At 39.8% G+C, this 16702-nt stretch overlaps 1 protein-coding gene across 12 annotated transcripts in view; it reads left to right on the top strand.

Moving 5' to 3' along the window:
* magi1b (membrane associated guanylate kinase, WW and PDZ domain containing 1b) overlaps positions 1–16702 on the top strand; it is a 510580-nt gene that overhangs the window by 361638 nt on the left and 132240 nt on the right. For 2 of the 12 annotated variants that reach the window (XM_041191214.1, XM_041191213.1), the window contains exon 3: positions 10237–10330. The exons of the other annotated variants lie outside the window; for them this stretch is intronic. In XM_041191214.1, coding sequence (XP_041047148.1) covers positions 10246–10330 — 85 coding nt within the window. In that variant the 5' untranslated portion in view covers positions 10237–10245. The remainder of the gene's footprint in view (positions 1–10236; positions 10331–16702) is intronic. 12 annotated transcript variants of the gene reach the window in all.

Genomic DNA, 16702 nt, shown 5'->3' with positions numbered 1-16702 from the left:
CTTTGAAAGTTTTATAATCTAGTCAAGTTTTGTGCTGTGTATTGGAGTTTCATTCTAGGACTGGAGTGCAGAAATCGAGCTGTTATTTAGTACAATTTGTATATTGTCTGAGGTGATGTCCTTCAAACAGACTGTTCCACCAAGATCCAGTCTGGCTGCTTGGTAGCTCGATGAAAGTTAAATATTCCATGAGGGTGTTTAGAAGAAGAGCAGGTATCAAGGCTAGCATTTTTCCATTAATCACTACCAGAAACAGCTACACAGATTTTTGATCTCATTGCTGTTTTATGGGATCTTGCTGTTGACAAAATGGCTGCTATGTTTATTCACTGCATTTGAAAAGATTTAAGATTTTTTGAGAATTATAAGTCGCTGTAGAGCAATCTTGTTTTTTTCTTCTGATTAAGTAGCATTTGTTGGTAGCATAATGTCTTACATGCTGGTCTATGCATTAATCACACAGCCATGTTTACTGCAGTTGCATCCAGACTGAAGGGAGAAGGCCCACCTCCCCAAAGTGGAGTGTTGATTTCTCTCACAACTCAAATGCCTCAAATATCAGGAATCAGCCCCTAGTCACTGCTGTAAGTCAAAACATTGGTATCACAAAGTAGTGCTAGAAATATCAATTAAATTCAGTAATTAATTTTTATGGGATGTGGGTGCCACTGGCTAGGCCAGCATTGATTGCCCAACCCTAATTGCCTTTGTTCAGAGGGCATTTTTAAGAGTCAACCGCATTGCTGTGATCTGGAGTCACATTTAGGCCAGACCAGGTAAAGATGGTAGATTTCCTTCCCTAAAGGACATTGTCGATTGTTGTAAAAATCCATCTGAATCACCAATGATTTCATGGTCATCATTAGACTTCCAGATTTTTACTGAATTCAAATTCCACCTGCCATGGTGGGATTTGATCCCAGGTCCCCAAAGCATTACCTGTCCAGTGACAATGTGACTACGCCACCACCTCCCCTGTTAAATATTAATCAACATTTTCATGCCACTCTGGTTTTAGCAGTTACAAGCAGGAAAATGATGTTTCACAACGATCAAGTAGAGGAGCAAAATGTAGAGCATCACTATCTCTTTAATCTCCCCTCCTCTCTCAAAACAAATTTGCATTGTCCAGTGAAACTACTACCCTTGGTGCTTTAGGATATCAAAAGGGCAGCATTTAGTTCCTTAGAGGGAAGCTATTTCTTTGCTTTTCCTTTTTACTGGGGCAACAAGGCAAAGAGTTCCAGATCCAGTTGCATTAACATGTCTTGTATTCCTATCAATACAAAAGACTTCCTGCTGTTGAATGAAGTGATATTCCACAACAATTGTCACAGATGGACTTGCTCCCTTTCTGTTTGTAGAGCTGAGTTGTGGGGACATCCTTGTAGCCTTGGGGAAGAGCGCCCTGGTTCCAGATTAGGCAGAAGAGACTAGCGAGTTTCCGAACCGTCTGACTCCCTCCTTACTTTGATACTTTCCATCTTCGCTGTCTAAGATCTATTTGCAACATTGAACCCCCGAGGAGAGGTGAGAGTGACTGCCCTTGACATCATTTGACAGTGTGGCATCAAGAAGCCCTAGCAAAACTGGAGTCAATGGGAATCAGGGAAAACTCTCCACTGGTTGGAGTAATACCTAATGTAAAGGAAGGTTGTGGTTGTTGGAGGTCAGCCATCTCAGCTCCAGGATATCACTGCAGGAGTTCCTCAGGATAGTGACCTAGGCCCAACCGTCTTCAGCTGCTTCATCAATGACCTTCCTTTCATAATAAAGTCAGAAGTGGGGATGTTCGCTGATGATTTGCAACGCCTCAGATACTGAAGCAGTCCATGTCCAAATGCAGCAAGACCTGGACAATATCCAGGCTTGGGCTGACAAGTGGCAAGTAACATTTGCGCCACACAAGTGTCAGGCAATGACCATCTCCAACGGGAGAGAATACAACCATTGTCCCTTGATGTTCAATGGCATTACCATCACGGAATCCCCTACTATCAACATCCTGGGCATTACCATTGACCAGAAACTAAACTGGACTAGCCATAAAAATACCGTAGCTACAAGAGCAGGTCAAAGGCTAGGAATCGTGCGACGAGTAACTCACCTTCTGACTCCCCAAAGCCTGTCCACCATTTACAAGGTACAAGTCAGGAGTGTGTTGGGATACTCTTGGCATCCACTTGCCTGGATGAATGCAGCTCCCACAACACTCAAGAAGCTTGACACTGTCGGACAAAGCAGCCTGCTTGATAGGCACCACATCCACAGATATTCACACCCTCCACTACACACAATAGCAGCAAGATGCACTGCAAGAATTCACCAAGGCTCCTTCGGCAGCACCTTCCACACCCACTCCATCTAGAAGGACAAGGGCAGCAGATAGATCGGAATACCACCACCTGGAAGTTCCCCTCCAGGTCACTCACCATCCTGACTTGGAAACATATCCCCGTTCCATCACTGTCACTGGGTCAAAATCCTGGAACTCCCTTCCTAACAGCACTGTGGGTGTACCTACACCACATGGCTGCAGCGATTCAAGAAGGCAGCTCACCACTACCTTCTGAAGGGCAACTAGGGATGGGCAATAAATGCTGGTCCAGCCAGCAAAGCCCACATCCCATGAATGAATTAAAAACAACATCAGGTGACAGGACAAAATCCCCAACATCAAAGTTCTTGCAAAGTGCTGCATACCTGGCATTGAGAGCAATTTCAGCAGAGCTCAGCTTCACTGGGTCAGTCATGTGGTATTTGTGGAGGATTCCTGCATATCAAGGGCTGTACTCTACTGGCAGCTGAGCACGAGAACCCACACCACAGAATGTCCCAAACTTTGATGTAAGACAACCTGAACGCCAACCTCAAAGCTTATAAGCTGAATCACAATACATGAGGTAAAAAAACAACCTTGGACAGACCAAAATGAAGGAGTCTCTGTCATCAAGTGATTTCGACATTTGAGATGAACAGAGTCAAGTACCTTTAGGACAAGCAAGCAAGACACAAAGCCAATGCCTCCATCCATCCCTCCAACTCTGGATTTATATGCGGTATTAGCAATCACTTATGCAAATTGAGACTTGGCCTAATGTCACAAATGAGACAACATCAAACTAGGCTGTAAACTAGGCTGAACACACATCTGTCGAAGGGTTAGGAGAATCCATCACAGAAGATTAAGGAGGAGCTAATTGAGGTGTTTGAGATGATTAAAGGATTTGATAAAGTAGATATGGAGAAATTATTTCCTCTGTTGAGGGAGTGCAGAACAAGGGGGAAATTACTTTAAAATGAGAGCTAGGCTTACGCAATTTCACCCCATTCACTTTCTTCTTCCCTCACCTCTGTTTTAAGGAGATTTTCTAAGCATAAACTGCATTGGACTGGGATAGGACCCACAACTGTTTATACTTCAAATTTTGTTAAATATTTATTGCACAGAAAATTTCACCTCGGCTCCACTTTCCCCGCTCCCAACAGAAATCCAATCAAAGTACTAATTAGTTGATATCTCAAAGTTTCAGTGCTGTGTAGAATGCCACTCTATCCAACATTTTATTTCATTAGGATCTGAATGTGAATTACATCTATTCTGATTGTGAAACCCCACAGTGTGTTATTAATACCAAGTCTTGCAGGATGAACTGCCTAAATCACTTAGAGGTCACAATTCTCTACTCAATTTTTTTTTTCCATTTTTATAACACTGAAGTGGCTGTGTTTTTCTGACCATTTTATTTGCTTCTAGCTATATGATCATGTCTGCTATTTCTCTTCTAACGACATGCCTCTTTTGATTCCACTAGCCACTCAACCATGCTTGAACTTGTTATTCTCACAAAACATATCACTTGGTCATAAAATGTGGCTTCATGCCCCTAAGAAAGTGCTGCCCTCTGCTTCTCTCAAAATGCCACCTTGAATTCCTCACTCTCTGTAGAGCATGCTGAATTTTTGAAGCCATCCAATCTGCAGCTGACAGCAGCACATCGCACTAGTATCAGTTTAGCTGCAGTACAGCCAATCAAATTAAAAGTAGAAAGAGCCACATCTGGGGAACGGACATTGCAGCTTGCTGTTAGCCAGTGGTCTGTTCACCACCTCTGAATTGGTAGATAATTTCCCATGTTTGTGAGGAATGTGATGGAGAAAACTTATGGCAATCATTGAAAATGAGCTTGCATATAATTGCACAGGGTAGCAGAATCTAATTTCAACTGCATCGATTTTGGCTACATTAAGCTTAGGGTGAACATTTTGCATGGGTTTACCTGCTCTAAATGGAAGGATTTGCTTTGGCATTCCAATTCTTGTGAAATTCAAATTTGCATTTGACTTCTACAGTGTTTAAATCTGCATTTTTCAGCTGGCAGTCCAAACATGACCTCCATTTGTACTGTGCAGTCGGTTAATGCCTTAGCGATCTTGTTTTAGCAGATGTTGAATTTGACCCTAGTTGATCTCTGTTGTGCTATGTCAGAAAATGGTGGAGGTAGCTGAAAAATACAGGGAAGGCTGAGATTCTGGGGCAGGCTGGAGAGAGGCTGGAAATATTTTGAAGCAGGAAAATATGCTGTTTACTGTTCAAAAAACTGTGCCAAAACCTTCATTTTGAGCATGCCATATGTAACTACAAAATAAACAATCAATAGCATTCAATTAATTTCCACATTGAGACCAATTTAGCAAAACTTCACTTTTTTTGTTTTCGTAGGAACCAGATTAAGTGCACCACTCAGCTGATGTGAAGAGTAAGCAGCCTCTAAGAAGCAGCTCCTTTTTAAAATCGCATATTAAAATTCCAAAAGTAATAGGACTTTTGTCAGAATTTGTAGTCAAGCAGCAGTGATCCTGAAGCACTTGAAGCATTATTCAAAATCAAGTTTGAGGCCTGAGGAACATGTCTTACAATGTATTTCTAAGTCATTATTCCCAAAATGAAGCAGGAGTTAATTTTTTTTAATAAGTCACCAAAACTACAATCTGTGACCACCACATCCTATTTTCCTAAATCTCAAGGATACACAGATTCTGTCTTCGTCAGCTTGGATAAACCAGCTCGCACTTTATAGCAGCTCATCATAGCTCTTCCTGAGACATTATCAGAGATCTTAGTTAGAACACGAGGCTGAAGGAACTTTAGCTATTCAGTCTTGAAAGGAGGCAATGGGGAGGAAATCATAGAGATATATGAGATGGCAAACTATGTATAAAAGGTAAATCTGGAATATTACTTTATTAAAATGTGAGATTAGGATAGGGGAGAGCGTGCACTTAAAAGTTGCAAAAAACATATTTGACATATTGCAGGATCAATGTGGAATGGACTTTCAAGGAGAGTAGTGGGAGGCAGGAGCACAGGGATCATTTATAGATTTTTTTCCTGCACAGGTGAATGGCGTTCCTCACCTGTATCTATTTTATCATCTTATGATAAAGCTACATTTTTAGGTTTGCCATAGTGTAATTAAATATCTCACTTGATTTCAGAAAACAAATATGATCTGACCAAAACAGTCAAGAACTCAGGTTGGCTAAAATTGATTGACCCTCTTTCCAGCCATTCATATGAGTGCAGAGTTCAATTTTTATACTTGTTCCTTTGTATGTGTGTGTAAGCTTTAAAATAAAGTCGAAATATTTTAAATCTGATTAGGTAGCTAACAATTATGATAAACCAATTAGAAAATGGCTAAAGGTACCTTCAATATTTCTGTTCTTTCTTCTTTGTTGCTGTGATGGAAAAACTAATTCATTGCCGTGGACATAAGACGCTGACAAAATGTACATACGTTCATACATGGCAGTATTCACATAGCTACTTATTTTCCTCTTTCTTTATAGTTTGTGCCATGCAATATGTGGAATAAAATGCCAGAAAATCACTCTTTACCATTATTAGAGTGTTTGCAGGTATATAATAGGTAGAATATTAATCACCATACGGACATGTAAAACAATGGCTTGTCCCTATTTAAAACCACAGGAGTCTTTTGTTTGCTGAAGTCAGTCCTGCTGTGGCTTCTTCCAGTAAGAAGTGAGATGTCTTAATTCCTGAGGTGCCAGCCACCAGGACCAATCAGTTTGCTTTACCTTCTCATGCTCTCCCAGCCCGAGTGCTGTTAAGTTGTGGTAGGAAATCTGCCAAAAAAATCCCAGTGCGGTAATCTTTTGACGTTTCTTGTGGTCAGTGCTTTCGTGCCGAGTTCAGCTTAATTATGAATTGGTTATGAATTGTTTATGTACAATGTTGGGTGTGATGAGATTGAACTTATCCTTGGAAAAACTCAGCAGGTCTGGCAGCATCGGCGGAGAAGAAAAGAGTTGACGTTTCGAGTCCTCATGACCAGTTCTGTCGAAGGGTCATGAGGACTCGAAACGTCAACTCTTTTCTTCTCCGCCGATGCTGCCAGACCTGCTGAGTTTTTCCAGGTAATTCTGTTTTTGTTTTGGATTTCCAGCATCCGCAGTTTTTTTGTTTTGAACTTATCCTTCATCACTTGTCAAAGTACAGGCTAACCTGCAGCCGTCAGTTAGTTATCAATTACCATCATTCATCCCTGCTCAAGTTTTGAACTTGGAACTTGAAAGCCAATCTGGCCCATATGCCCTTTTTTCCAAATGACAACTAATATTTTGCTTGCTTCTGTTTGTCATGCGCTCGTATAGTTAATACTAGATAAATGGTTCAAATGAGCAATTGTCTCTGGTGTAGCAGACTCCATAAGGTGCAAATCCATAACAGTAAGAATGTAAAGGGAAAGTGTCCCACCTATTTAAATAGTGATTTTTTTTTCTTATCTATAGTGTTAGTGTAATTAGGGAAACCATGATGATCAGGTATATTACTCTTGTGAAAACCCCCCAAAAATTGTGAAACTGATATTGCAGTGTGTTTGTTTAAGTCGTTGCACAGTTCCTTTTGGTTTTATCAGAGTTTTGCCAGAGATTTTAACAGGTGGTTTGGGTTGTATTATAAGGTTGCAACCTGATTAAAAGATTTGATTGAAATACCTGCGAAAATTTGATTAATTTAATCAGAATCACAAGAATGCAAAACATTCCCCATCAACTTCTGCAAAATATAATGCATGATTCAATACCTACAACAAGTTGTTTTTATATAGCACCTTTAACATAATAAAACATCCCAAGGTGTTTTACAGAGGCATTATAAAACTAAATATGACATTGAGCACATAAGGAAATATTCGGGCAAATGACCAAAAACTTGATCAAAGAAGTAGGTTTTAAGGAGTGTCTTAAAGGAGGAAAATGAGGTAGTGCGACCGAGGTAAAGGGAAGGGATTCCAGAGTTTAGGACCTGGGCAGATGAAGCCACCAATGGTGTAGCAATTAAAAGCAGGGATGCTCAAGACCAAAATTAGAGAAATGTAGATATCTCTGATCATTGTAGGGCTGGAGGAGATTACTAATATATGGAGGGGCCAGGTCATTGGGGGTTTTGAAGACAAGGATGAGAATTTTAAAATTGAGACTTTGCTTAACCAGGAGCCAGTGCAGGTCAGCAAGCAGTGAGATAATGTGTGCAAATTAGAACAGGGGCAGCAGCATTTTGGTTGACTTCAAGTTTACAGAGGGTAGCGGAAGCGACCAGGATTGTATTAAAATAGGCAATTTATGGAGGTGACAAAAGCATGTGTGAAGGTTTCAAGAGCAGAAGAGCTGAGGCAGGTGCAGAGTCGGGCAATGTTACAAAGGCGAAAATAGGAAATCTTAGTAATGGCGCGGATGTGTTATTGGAGGTTCATTTCGGGGTCAAGTATGACACCAAGGTTGTGAGTAGTCTGGTTCAGCCTCAGACAATTGCCAGGGAGTGGGATAGAGAAGTTGGTGAGAGAGAGGAGTATGTGGCAGGATCTGAAGATAATAATTTTAGTCTTCCCAATATTTAATTGGAGAAAATTTCTGCTCATCTAGTGTTGGATGTCAGACATGCAGTCTGACAATAGGAACTGGAAGAGTCGAGAAAGGTGATGATGAGCTGAAACTGGGTGTTGTCCGTGTACATGTGATCAGATTTTCAGATGAAAAATCATTGACCTGAAGCATTAACTCTGTTTCTTTCCAAAGATGCTGCTTGGCCTGCTGAGTTTTTCCAGCTATTTTTGTTCTTTATATGTGAAGAAGTAGTAACTTTGCTCATTCAGCTAGGTCTTTCCATAATGATTAGAATTAAATCACCAATTGCAGAAGTATTGACTTAGGTGATCTGACCCAGTCGGTGCAAGTTGTGCCTGTAATACCTAGCAACCAGAAGCACTCTTAAAAACCCTTCTCAAGGACAGTTTACTGTAACCTCTGCGATGGCTTCATTTGTTTATTTTGTGGGCTTATTTCCAAGGGACTCTTGTTATTGACAGCAATCTGAAAAGTAGATAAGATAAAAATGTATCCTTTTTGAGAAAATACCTTTGCAATAAAAACTGTGTAGAGATCAGATTATTCAGTGCTACCTTAGTGATGAAACCCATTTAAATTGTACAAATGTTATGAAACTGTGGTCTGTACTAACCTGTGCTTACATAGACTGGTTGAGTTTTAGTTTGTCAATGTGTACGATTTTTAAAAAAATATTTTTAAATTAATCTCACTCATAGTTCAGCATATCACTGAAAACAACTGAACCCTTGTGAGCTTTTTGATTTTACAAGTAACTGGTATATAGAAAGGAAGGGTTCTGTGGAAAAGGGAATAGAAACAAAATTAATTACATGATATTTAGTTATTTGATTTCTTTGCAGAAGGGCACAATGGAACAAAAAGCATGTGTAAAATTTCTAAGATGGTGGTCAAATGAGGCTGTATTTTGTCATACAAGCTCCTAATCATAGCAATGTATAGCACTTCATTGTAAAAATGTATACCTCCCCCAATACACACAAACACAAATTATAAAACCTCATTCTATGACTAAGAAAGGCAGTAGGGTGTCGAGAAATCTGGAGCTAGCTACCATTGAGAGAAAATAGGGAATGAAGGCTAAGCATTTTCAAAAAGGAAAATGGACAAAAGGTAGAGACAAGGTTCTCTCAGGCATTTATTAATATTTGGCTTGACAACAACAGAGGCAAGGGGAATGTCCCTCATCTGCTGTCTCAGCCAGATGAGAATGGATGAAACATATTTGCAGAAGTGAGCAGGCCAGCTGTAATGATTGGTTCTCATACTAGATATAAAATCAACAGCATAAAACATATATATATAGTTCACTCAACCAACCTCTCCAATTTTGCTGGGTCACAGGAGGTGTTGAATTAATTACCTCCACCACTGAAGGTGGTAATGTTTTGTCCCTGTTTGTTAGTTTGTTTGTCTGTAAATTATATATCTCAAAAACTAATAGATGGATTTCACCTAAACTCAGTACGCAGATAGAGTATGGCCCAAGGAAGAACCGATTGGTTTACGGCAAAGATCCATATCCTGGAATTTTTTAAAGGATCCATTAACATTGAGAGACAGGGAGAATTGAGGTTTTTTTTAGAATGTTGTGTGTTGATTCATTTAGAATGGTCGATTGTTTTAGAATTTTATGAATTGTCTCAGCTGCTGTGGTGCCATTGGTCAAAGCTGTCAAAATGTGAGCAGATTTTTCAGAGCAGGTTGTTGGAAATGGATTGGTCTGAAGCCTCCCCAGTGCGATGGAAGCTCTTAATAAAAAGATTTTTTTTCAGCTTTCTTGTTACAGAGCATCAACCAGGCAGGGAAAAGCCTCAAGGAGGAGCTGCATAATTGTAATAACTTTGAGTTAACACAGCGTGTCAGAGGTATACGCTCTACTGAGTGCCCTCTTCATTTGTTTGTGATGTTTCTCACCTTCTTTCAAAGTGATTATCTAAAATGCTGCTGAATAGAAACTTAAATGCTCGTGTATAGGTGACTGTTTGATCTATTTTTCTAGTTTTCTTCTCCAACTGGAACTACCTAATCCCAATTTCTTTTCCTTTCTCTTTCACTGCAGTCATGTACAAATATTGTAGCATTAGTTACAATACCAAAAACAATTTTATAGATATCTTGTAAATTTTCACACGATGCAGATATCTGTGTGACTGATCTGAATGCATTTACATTGTGGGTTAGTGTCATTGTTGCATTTGCAGATGGTTTATGAAAACCACATGAAATGCCATCTGTCAGGCGTGTGTCCAGTTGTAAGCTTATCATCCTTCTACATGAGGGTAGATGTGCCTTTCTTTTCAGCTCCATTGAATGTCACAATGCAACAATTGGTCAGATGCGAGACTGCCTTTCTCAAGAGTGACCTGCACATTCCAGGGCATCAAGCTTGACTACAGTAAGCACGCGCAGAGAGAAGCCACGCTCAGCTTTAGCCTTCCTGCTGTTATGTTTAGCAAGGGTACTTGGGATTATTTCTTTGTTCACTGTCTGGATTTCTTACCCTCAGACACAAAGCAGTCGTGGTTTAAAAATTGGATGTACCGTAATGCGGTTGTTGCTTTGGGAGTTCTTCTGCACATGCACTACACATCATAGATGTATATGGCATGCAGGCAAATGTTTATTATGATGTTTTTTTGGACTGTACCTTTTGAAATATTTATGCCACTTCTCCCTTCCATTATGGCTGGATTTAAATTGTATCTGTCAAATTTAGTAAACTTTTTTGTATTATTTTGAATCTACAATCAAGGTTAACTCAACCAATAAGGTGTAGAAATTATCACTGTTCTTAGTTTTCTTTGGCTGTTACTCCTCAGAAATGTGGTAGACACTTAGCAACAATGCTGCTCAATTGTCTGATCTGTCATTGTAGCTCCATGCCTACTCAGGGATGCTGTATCTGCATGACTGTGCACCTTTCCCAACAGCCTAATCCTATTTCCATGGCAACAAGTAATTAGTGTCAGATCTGAGGGTCTAACTATGGTGTTTAACACTGTACCCGACCTCCAAACGATCTGACATAATGGACAAAAGTCAGATTTGATGGTGCAAAGTCCAACATCAAGACTATTGCTTCTGAAAGATCTAAAATTTGTGTACAAAAGATATCCTCAATTAAAATAAATCAATTTAATTGAAATTGCACTACTGTACAGTGTTGGAATGTTGAGGACTTAATCTCTAAATGATCCTAGAACTTTCAACAACGTAAGCACAAAATTACAGCTTTATGATTTAGTGTAAAGTCTCTTTTTTTCCCTGTTGAATTGAATAAAGCCACAGTTTAGAATTGCTGCATTATAGTCATGGCAATTGATTTGACGCAGTGGAAAATGCTAGAAATTATTATTACAAAGGGTAAATTGAAAGCTTTTATTTTCAATACTGCTTTAATTCAACCCCAATACAAGTGAAGTCCTGGGGAAATTAAGTGGGTTTACCTTTCCTTGCAAAACATAGAAACATAGAAAATAGGAGCAGGAGTAGGCCATTCAGCCCTTTGAGCCTGCTTTGCTATTCAATATGATCATGGCTACTCCACTATCTCAGCGCCATACTCCTCTCTCCCTATACCCCTTGACGCCTGTTAGATACTAGAAATCTGTTTCCTTCTAAAATGTATTCTGCGACATGGCTTATACCTTCTGTGGTAGAGAATTTCACAGATTCACCGCCCTCCGAGTGAAGACGTTTATCCTCATCTCAGTCCTAAATGGCAACCCTGTACCCTGAGGCAGTGACCCCTTGTTCTAGATTCCCCAGCCAAAGGAAACATGATCCCTGCATCCAGTCTGTCCAGCCCTGTCAGAATTTTATTTGAGATCCCCTCTCATTCTGCTAAACTCTAGTGAACACAGGCTTAGTCAACCCAATCTCTCCTCATACAACGATCCTGCCATCCCAGGAATCAGTCTGGTGAAACTTTGCTGTACTCCTTCTATAGCACGTATATCCTTTCTTAGGTAAGGAGACCAAAACTGCACACAATTGTTATGGCACAGCTGATGGTAAATGCTCAGTTGTTCAAATCCCAAAGGGAAACTTGAAACATCTGCCGCAACTTGTTTTGCAATTCGTATAAATTTCGAGATGCATGCCTTGAATTCAGTAGTAATAAAACCACCAAATCTTAAAAGTTTTTACAAAGCTGGATTAAACATTTATTAACAAGAAAAATTATTTTTAAGCACATACATAGATCTACAAATTACTACTGTGATAACTTCTAAATCCCCTACTTAATCTGACTCCCAGTTACACTTTTGTTAAGGCAACAATAAGACACACAAGTTTTGAAAGCCCCAGGCAAAGAAACATGATACCCTGACCCAGTTGAATTCAAAGTGAGTTTTCTTAACTTCAGTTCTTTGAAGACAGCAGTTTGAGGCATAAATGCTGAAGGCTTTTCACAATTGTTAGATCATAAAATGCTTACCCCTACACACAGCCTTCACTCCTTTATACATATTTACCTCTTTGAATACAAATACCCATTATTTCACTAAGTCTTTGGACTTTACTGTTCTGATAATAAAAATATGTCATAGTACTAAGTTTTACCAGTAATGTTTGGGAAAAATAAACACACTGTTTCAGAACTCCACCTGACTAGGTGTAATATTTCACTCCATCTCTTGAAAACAATCTAGTCTGTTTTGTTTAAAAATGCAAATGTCCTTTTACACCTTACATTCTAAATTTCCCCCATGTTTACATCAGCCCCTTCAGACCAGTTGCCTTTAATCCAATTATGTCTCTGTCTCCCTGTCTCTCTCGCCCACACACACACACACATACCACTACTTTACAATAGATTTCAATAACATTATATCTTCCTGACACAATACTCCAGGTGTAGTTTCACCAAGGCCCTGTACAGCTGTAGTAAGGCATCTTTGCTCCTGTACTCAAGTCCTCGTGCATTGAAGGCCAACATATCATTTGCCTTCTTAACTGCTTGCTGCACCTTTCAGTGACTGGTGTACAAGGACACCCAGGTCTCTTTGTATATCAACATTCCCCAATCTATCACCATTTAAATAATACTCTGCCATTCTGTTTTTCCTACCTAACATTTCCTTCCTAAAAACCAGTTGCACTGTATCTGCCATGTGTTTGCCCACTCACTCAACTTGTCGAAATCACCTTGAAGCCTCTTTAACATCCTCCTCACCACTCACATTCCCACCAAGTTTTGCGTTGTCAGCAAACTTGGAAGTATTATATTTAGTTCCCTCATCCAAATCGTTGATATATATATATTGTGAATAGCTGGGGCCCCAAGTATTAACCTCTGTGATACCACACTAGTCACTGCCTGCCATTCCAAAAAAGACCCATTTATTCCTACTCTCTATTTCCTCTGTCTGCTAACCAATTTTCAATCAATGCCAATATATTACCCCCAATCCCATGTGCTTTAATTTTGCATACTAATCTCTTATGTGGGACTTTATCAAAAGCTTTCTGAAAATCCAAATAGACCACATCCAATGGTTCTCCCTTATCTATTCTGCTAGTCCTGTCCTCAAAAAACCTCAGTCAGTTTTTCCAACATGATTTCCCTTTCAAAAATACACATTGACTTTGTCTAATCCCGTTGATATTTTCTAAGGTCAGGATTTTACAGCCCCTCCCACTTGATGAGATATTACAGTCCCACCGAACTGAATGGAGATTTAAATGGCTCGCCGCATCTGCCACGGGGAGACACACCACGGCTAGGCCATAAATCCTGGCCTAAATGTCCTGTTATCACATCCTTTCAAATTCCAGGAGTGTTTGAGCAAGAACTGACCACACACATCAACAACATGTGTGTGTTTAAAAGGGCAGGTTCACAGTCATTAGAAGTGGAACTTCAGAAAAGCCAGCAAGAATATTTACAGCGTCTTAGAGTCATCTGTAGCAGTGTGTGAAACTGGCAATTTAAGTGAACATGGTAATTTAAGTAGCTCTTGCACCTTTCCTTAGAAATCATGTTATCAGTGATCAGTCCTGTCACAAGTTGACATGTCATGGCATATAGTTCATGTACTTTACCAACAGCAGTCCTGCTTTCACAACAGCAAAGTAAATAAGATGCCTGCCCTACCTCCAGTGAGTCTGCACTCCATTAAAAGAGACGGTGTCTGTAGGTCTGGTAGCAACATAAATATTGAGGCTTTGCTGACAGAGACAGACAGACCATATTGTTTGCCTGGTGACTCAGCCTGTCCCAACAGATGAGCAAAGTGATTTTGTACTCATTGGCATGGGCCCTCCCCCATTCATTAAGATGGAACTTTAAAAGAACTGTCTATGCAGTATTGTTTTTCTGTTGTTCTGGCTGCTGTCGACACAACTGTCCAATATAAATCATGTGGTCTCTTCAAAACCAGGGCTTCACTATTGCAGAATCATTTCTTGCAGTTGCTTTCTGATATATAATGCTCAATTAAATTTTGAGAACTGTGTTGCTAACCGTAACTTTGAACTTTGTAAGTGAGCGCTGCTGTAGTTTTGAATTCCGGCATTGTTACCTTTCTCTCGTAATAAATCTCTGCAAATTACACAGAGCAGCCATTTGATAATCCAGCGGAGCTGAATTCCAGTTCCTGCCGCCTCTTTCTTCCCCTTCCCAGTCCTCCCTATGGAAACTTTATTTTACCTTTATCTTCTAATCTGTTATTTCAAGCATAGATATTAATTTGCAGACATCTGTAGCATTTTTTGTGGAGTACATTATGTGCACAAAAAAGCACAGAACCATGACTTTTGGAAATACATTTGTTTGGATTCTTTTGTACAGTTTCATAAATATATGTATAGAACATTTTTTTAAAAATGTCAAGTGCTGGATTTTCCAAAAATCAAGAATATCACTTAATTTTCTATTTTTTGTTTTATATTGACCTTGCCTTGATATCATGCAGTCAGCTAAGACCAAGCATTTTTTGTTGTGTAACAAAGCCAATATTAAATTGAATATCAGAAATCCAGCACAATGCCTGGCATACAAAAGCCTTCTATTGGAGATTGCTTTATAATTGAAGAGTCTTCTTGTGTAGGCTTTCCATAGGAATAAGCAGGCTGATCCTGTTGCCCTCTGATTGGAAATCTGCAGTTTCTTAAGTGTTGTTTTTATAGATTTCAATATGTATTTATTGTGCAATTTCAGAACACTATTGTCTGGTGCTTTACTGTTTCAAGCCTAAAATTTGGACATTCCAATTAGGTGCTGCAAAAGTATGTTTTGGATTTCTGTTTTGATATTATCTAATTGAGTGAAGTTAAGGAAGAGGGTGAAGTTAAGAAACAGAAATGGCAATTATTCTCAGTATTTCTTTTAATTCTTTCTTGGGATGTGAGTGTTGCTGGCAAGGCCAGAATTTGTTGACCATCCCTAATTGTGTTTGGGAAGGTGTTGGTGAGCTGCCTTCTTGTATCATGAAGCCTATGTGGCATAGGTACACCCACAGTTCTGTCAGGAAGGAAGATACAGGATTTTGAAGGGACAGTGAAGGGATGGCTATATAATTCGAAGTCAGGATAATGTGTGGCTTGGAGTGAAACTTGCAGGTGGTGCTGTTCCCGTGCATCTGCTGCCCGCGTCCTTGTGGTCAGTAGAGATCACGGATTTGGAAAGAGCTGTCAAAGGAGGCTTGGCAAGTTGCTGTAGTACATCTTGTAGATGCCAAGCATAGCTGTCACTTTGTGTCAGTGATGGAGTGAGTGAATATCTAAGGTGGCGGATGGGAAGCCGATCAAGCAGACTGCTTTGTCCTAAATGACGTTGAGCTTCTTGAGTATTGGATCTGTGCTCATCCAGGCAAGTGAGACTATTCCATCACACTCCTGACTTGTGCCCTGTAGATGATGGACAGGCTTTGGAGAGTCAGGAGGTCAGTTACTTACTTCAGAATTCCCAGCCTCTGACCTGCTCTTGTAGCCACAGTATTTACATGGCTGTTCCAGTTAAATTCCTGGTCAGTGGTAACCCCAGATGCTGTTGATGGGGGATTCAGCGATGGTAATGCCATTGAATGTCAAGGTGGAGATGGTTAGATACTCTTGTTGGAAATGGTCATTACCTGGCACTTGTGTGGTGTGAATATTACTTGCCACTTATCAACCCAAGCCTGAATGTTGTTCAGGTCTTGTTGCATATGGCCACAGACGGCTTCAATATGACAGGCTAGCAGGCAGAGGTTTTAAGATGGATAGGGGATTGGTAAGGCACATCAAAGGGATACTTAAGAATGACTGGGTGGGTGATTTTTTTTTAACTATCCTAAATGAACTGGGCTAAAAATATTCTTTGTATTCAAAATGCAGAATGTATCTTAGCATCAAGGTTGATTCCTGGATCAGTGCATTTCTAGTTTATTCAAGATAGAAGCATTGTTTGATTTCAGTCTGGGAATTGAAGTAGGATAGATAACATGAAAATAGGAGACCACAATTAGGAAATAGTGACCACAATTTAATTATACAATGTGAAAACGGCAAACCATATAATAAAAATTCAAAGACATGCGTGCTGGGCTGGAAGGATAGGAAGCGTAAGGAGGGATCTGGCCCACTTTAATTGGGCATAAAAGGTAGAAAGCAGGAGGAAGTATCTGCAGTGGAGAATCTTCAAATAAGAGATAGATAGAGTAATTTTGCAAGTCCACTTGAGATATCACTTCCTCAAACAAGCCAAAGAAGTTAGTCATACAAGTATAAAAACAAAAAAATTGCGGATGCTGGAAATCCAAAACAAAAACAGAATTACCTG

This window comes from Carcharodon carcharias, chromosome 7, assembly GCF_017639515.1.
Source record: "Carcharodon carcharias isolate sCarCar2 chromosome 7, sCarCar2.pri, whole genome shotgun sequence".
In the NCBI taxonomy this organism is placed as follows: Eukaryota; Metazoa; Chordata; class Chondrichthyes; order Lamniformes; family Lamnidae; genus Carcharodon; species Carcharodon carcharias.
This window is presented reverse-complemented; position numbering and strand designations above follow the sequence as displayed.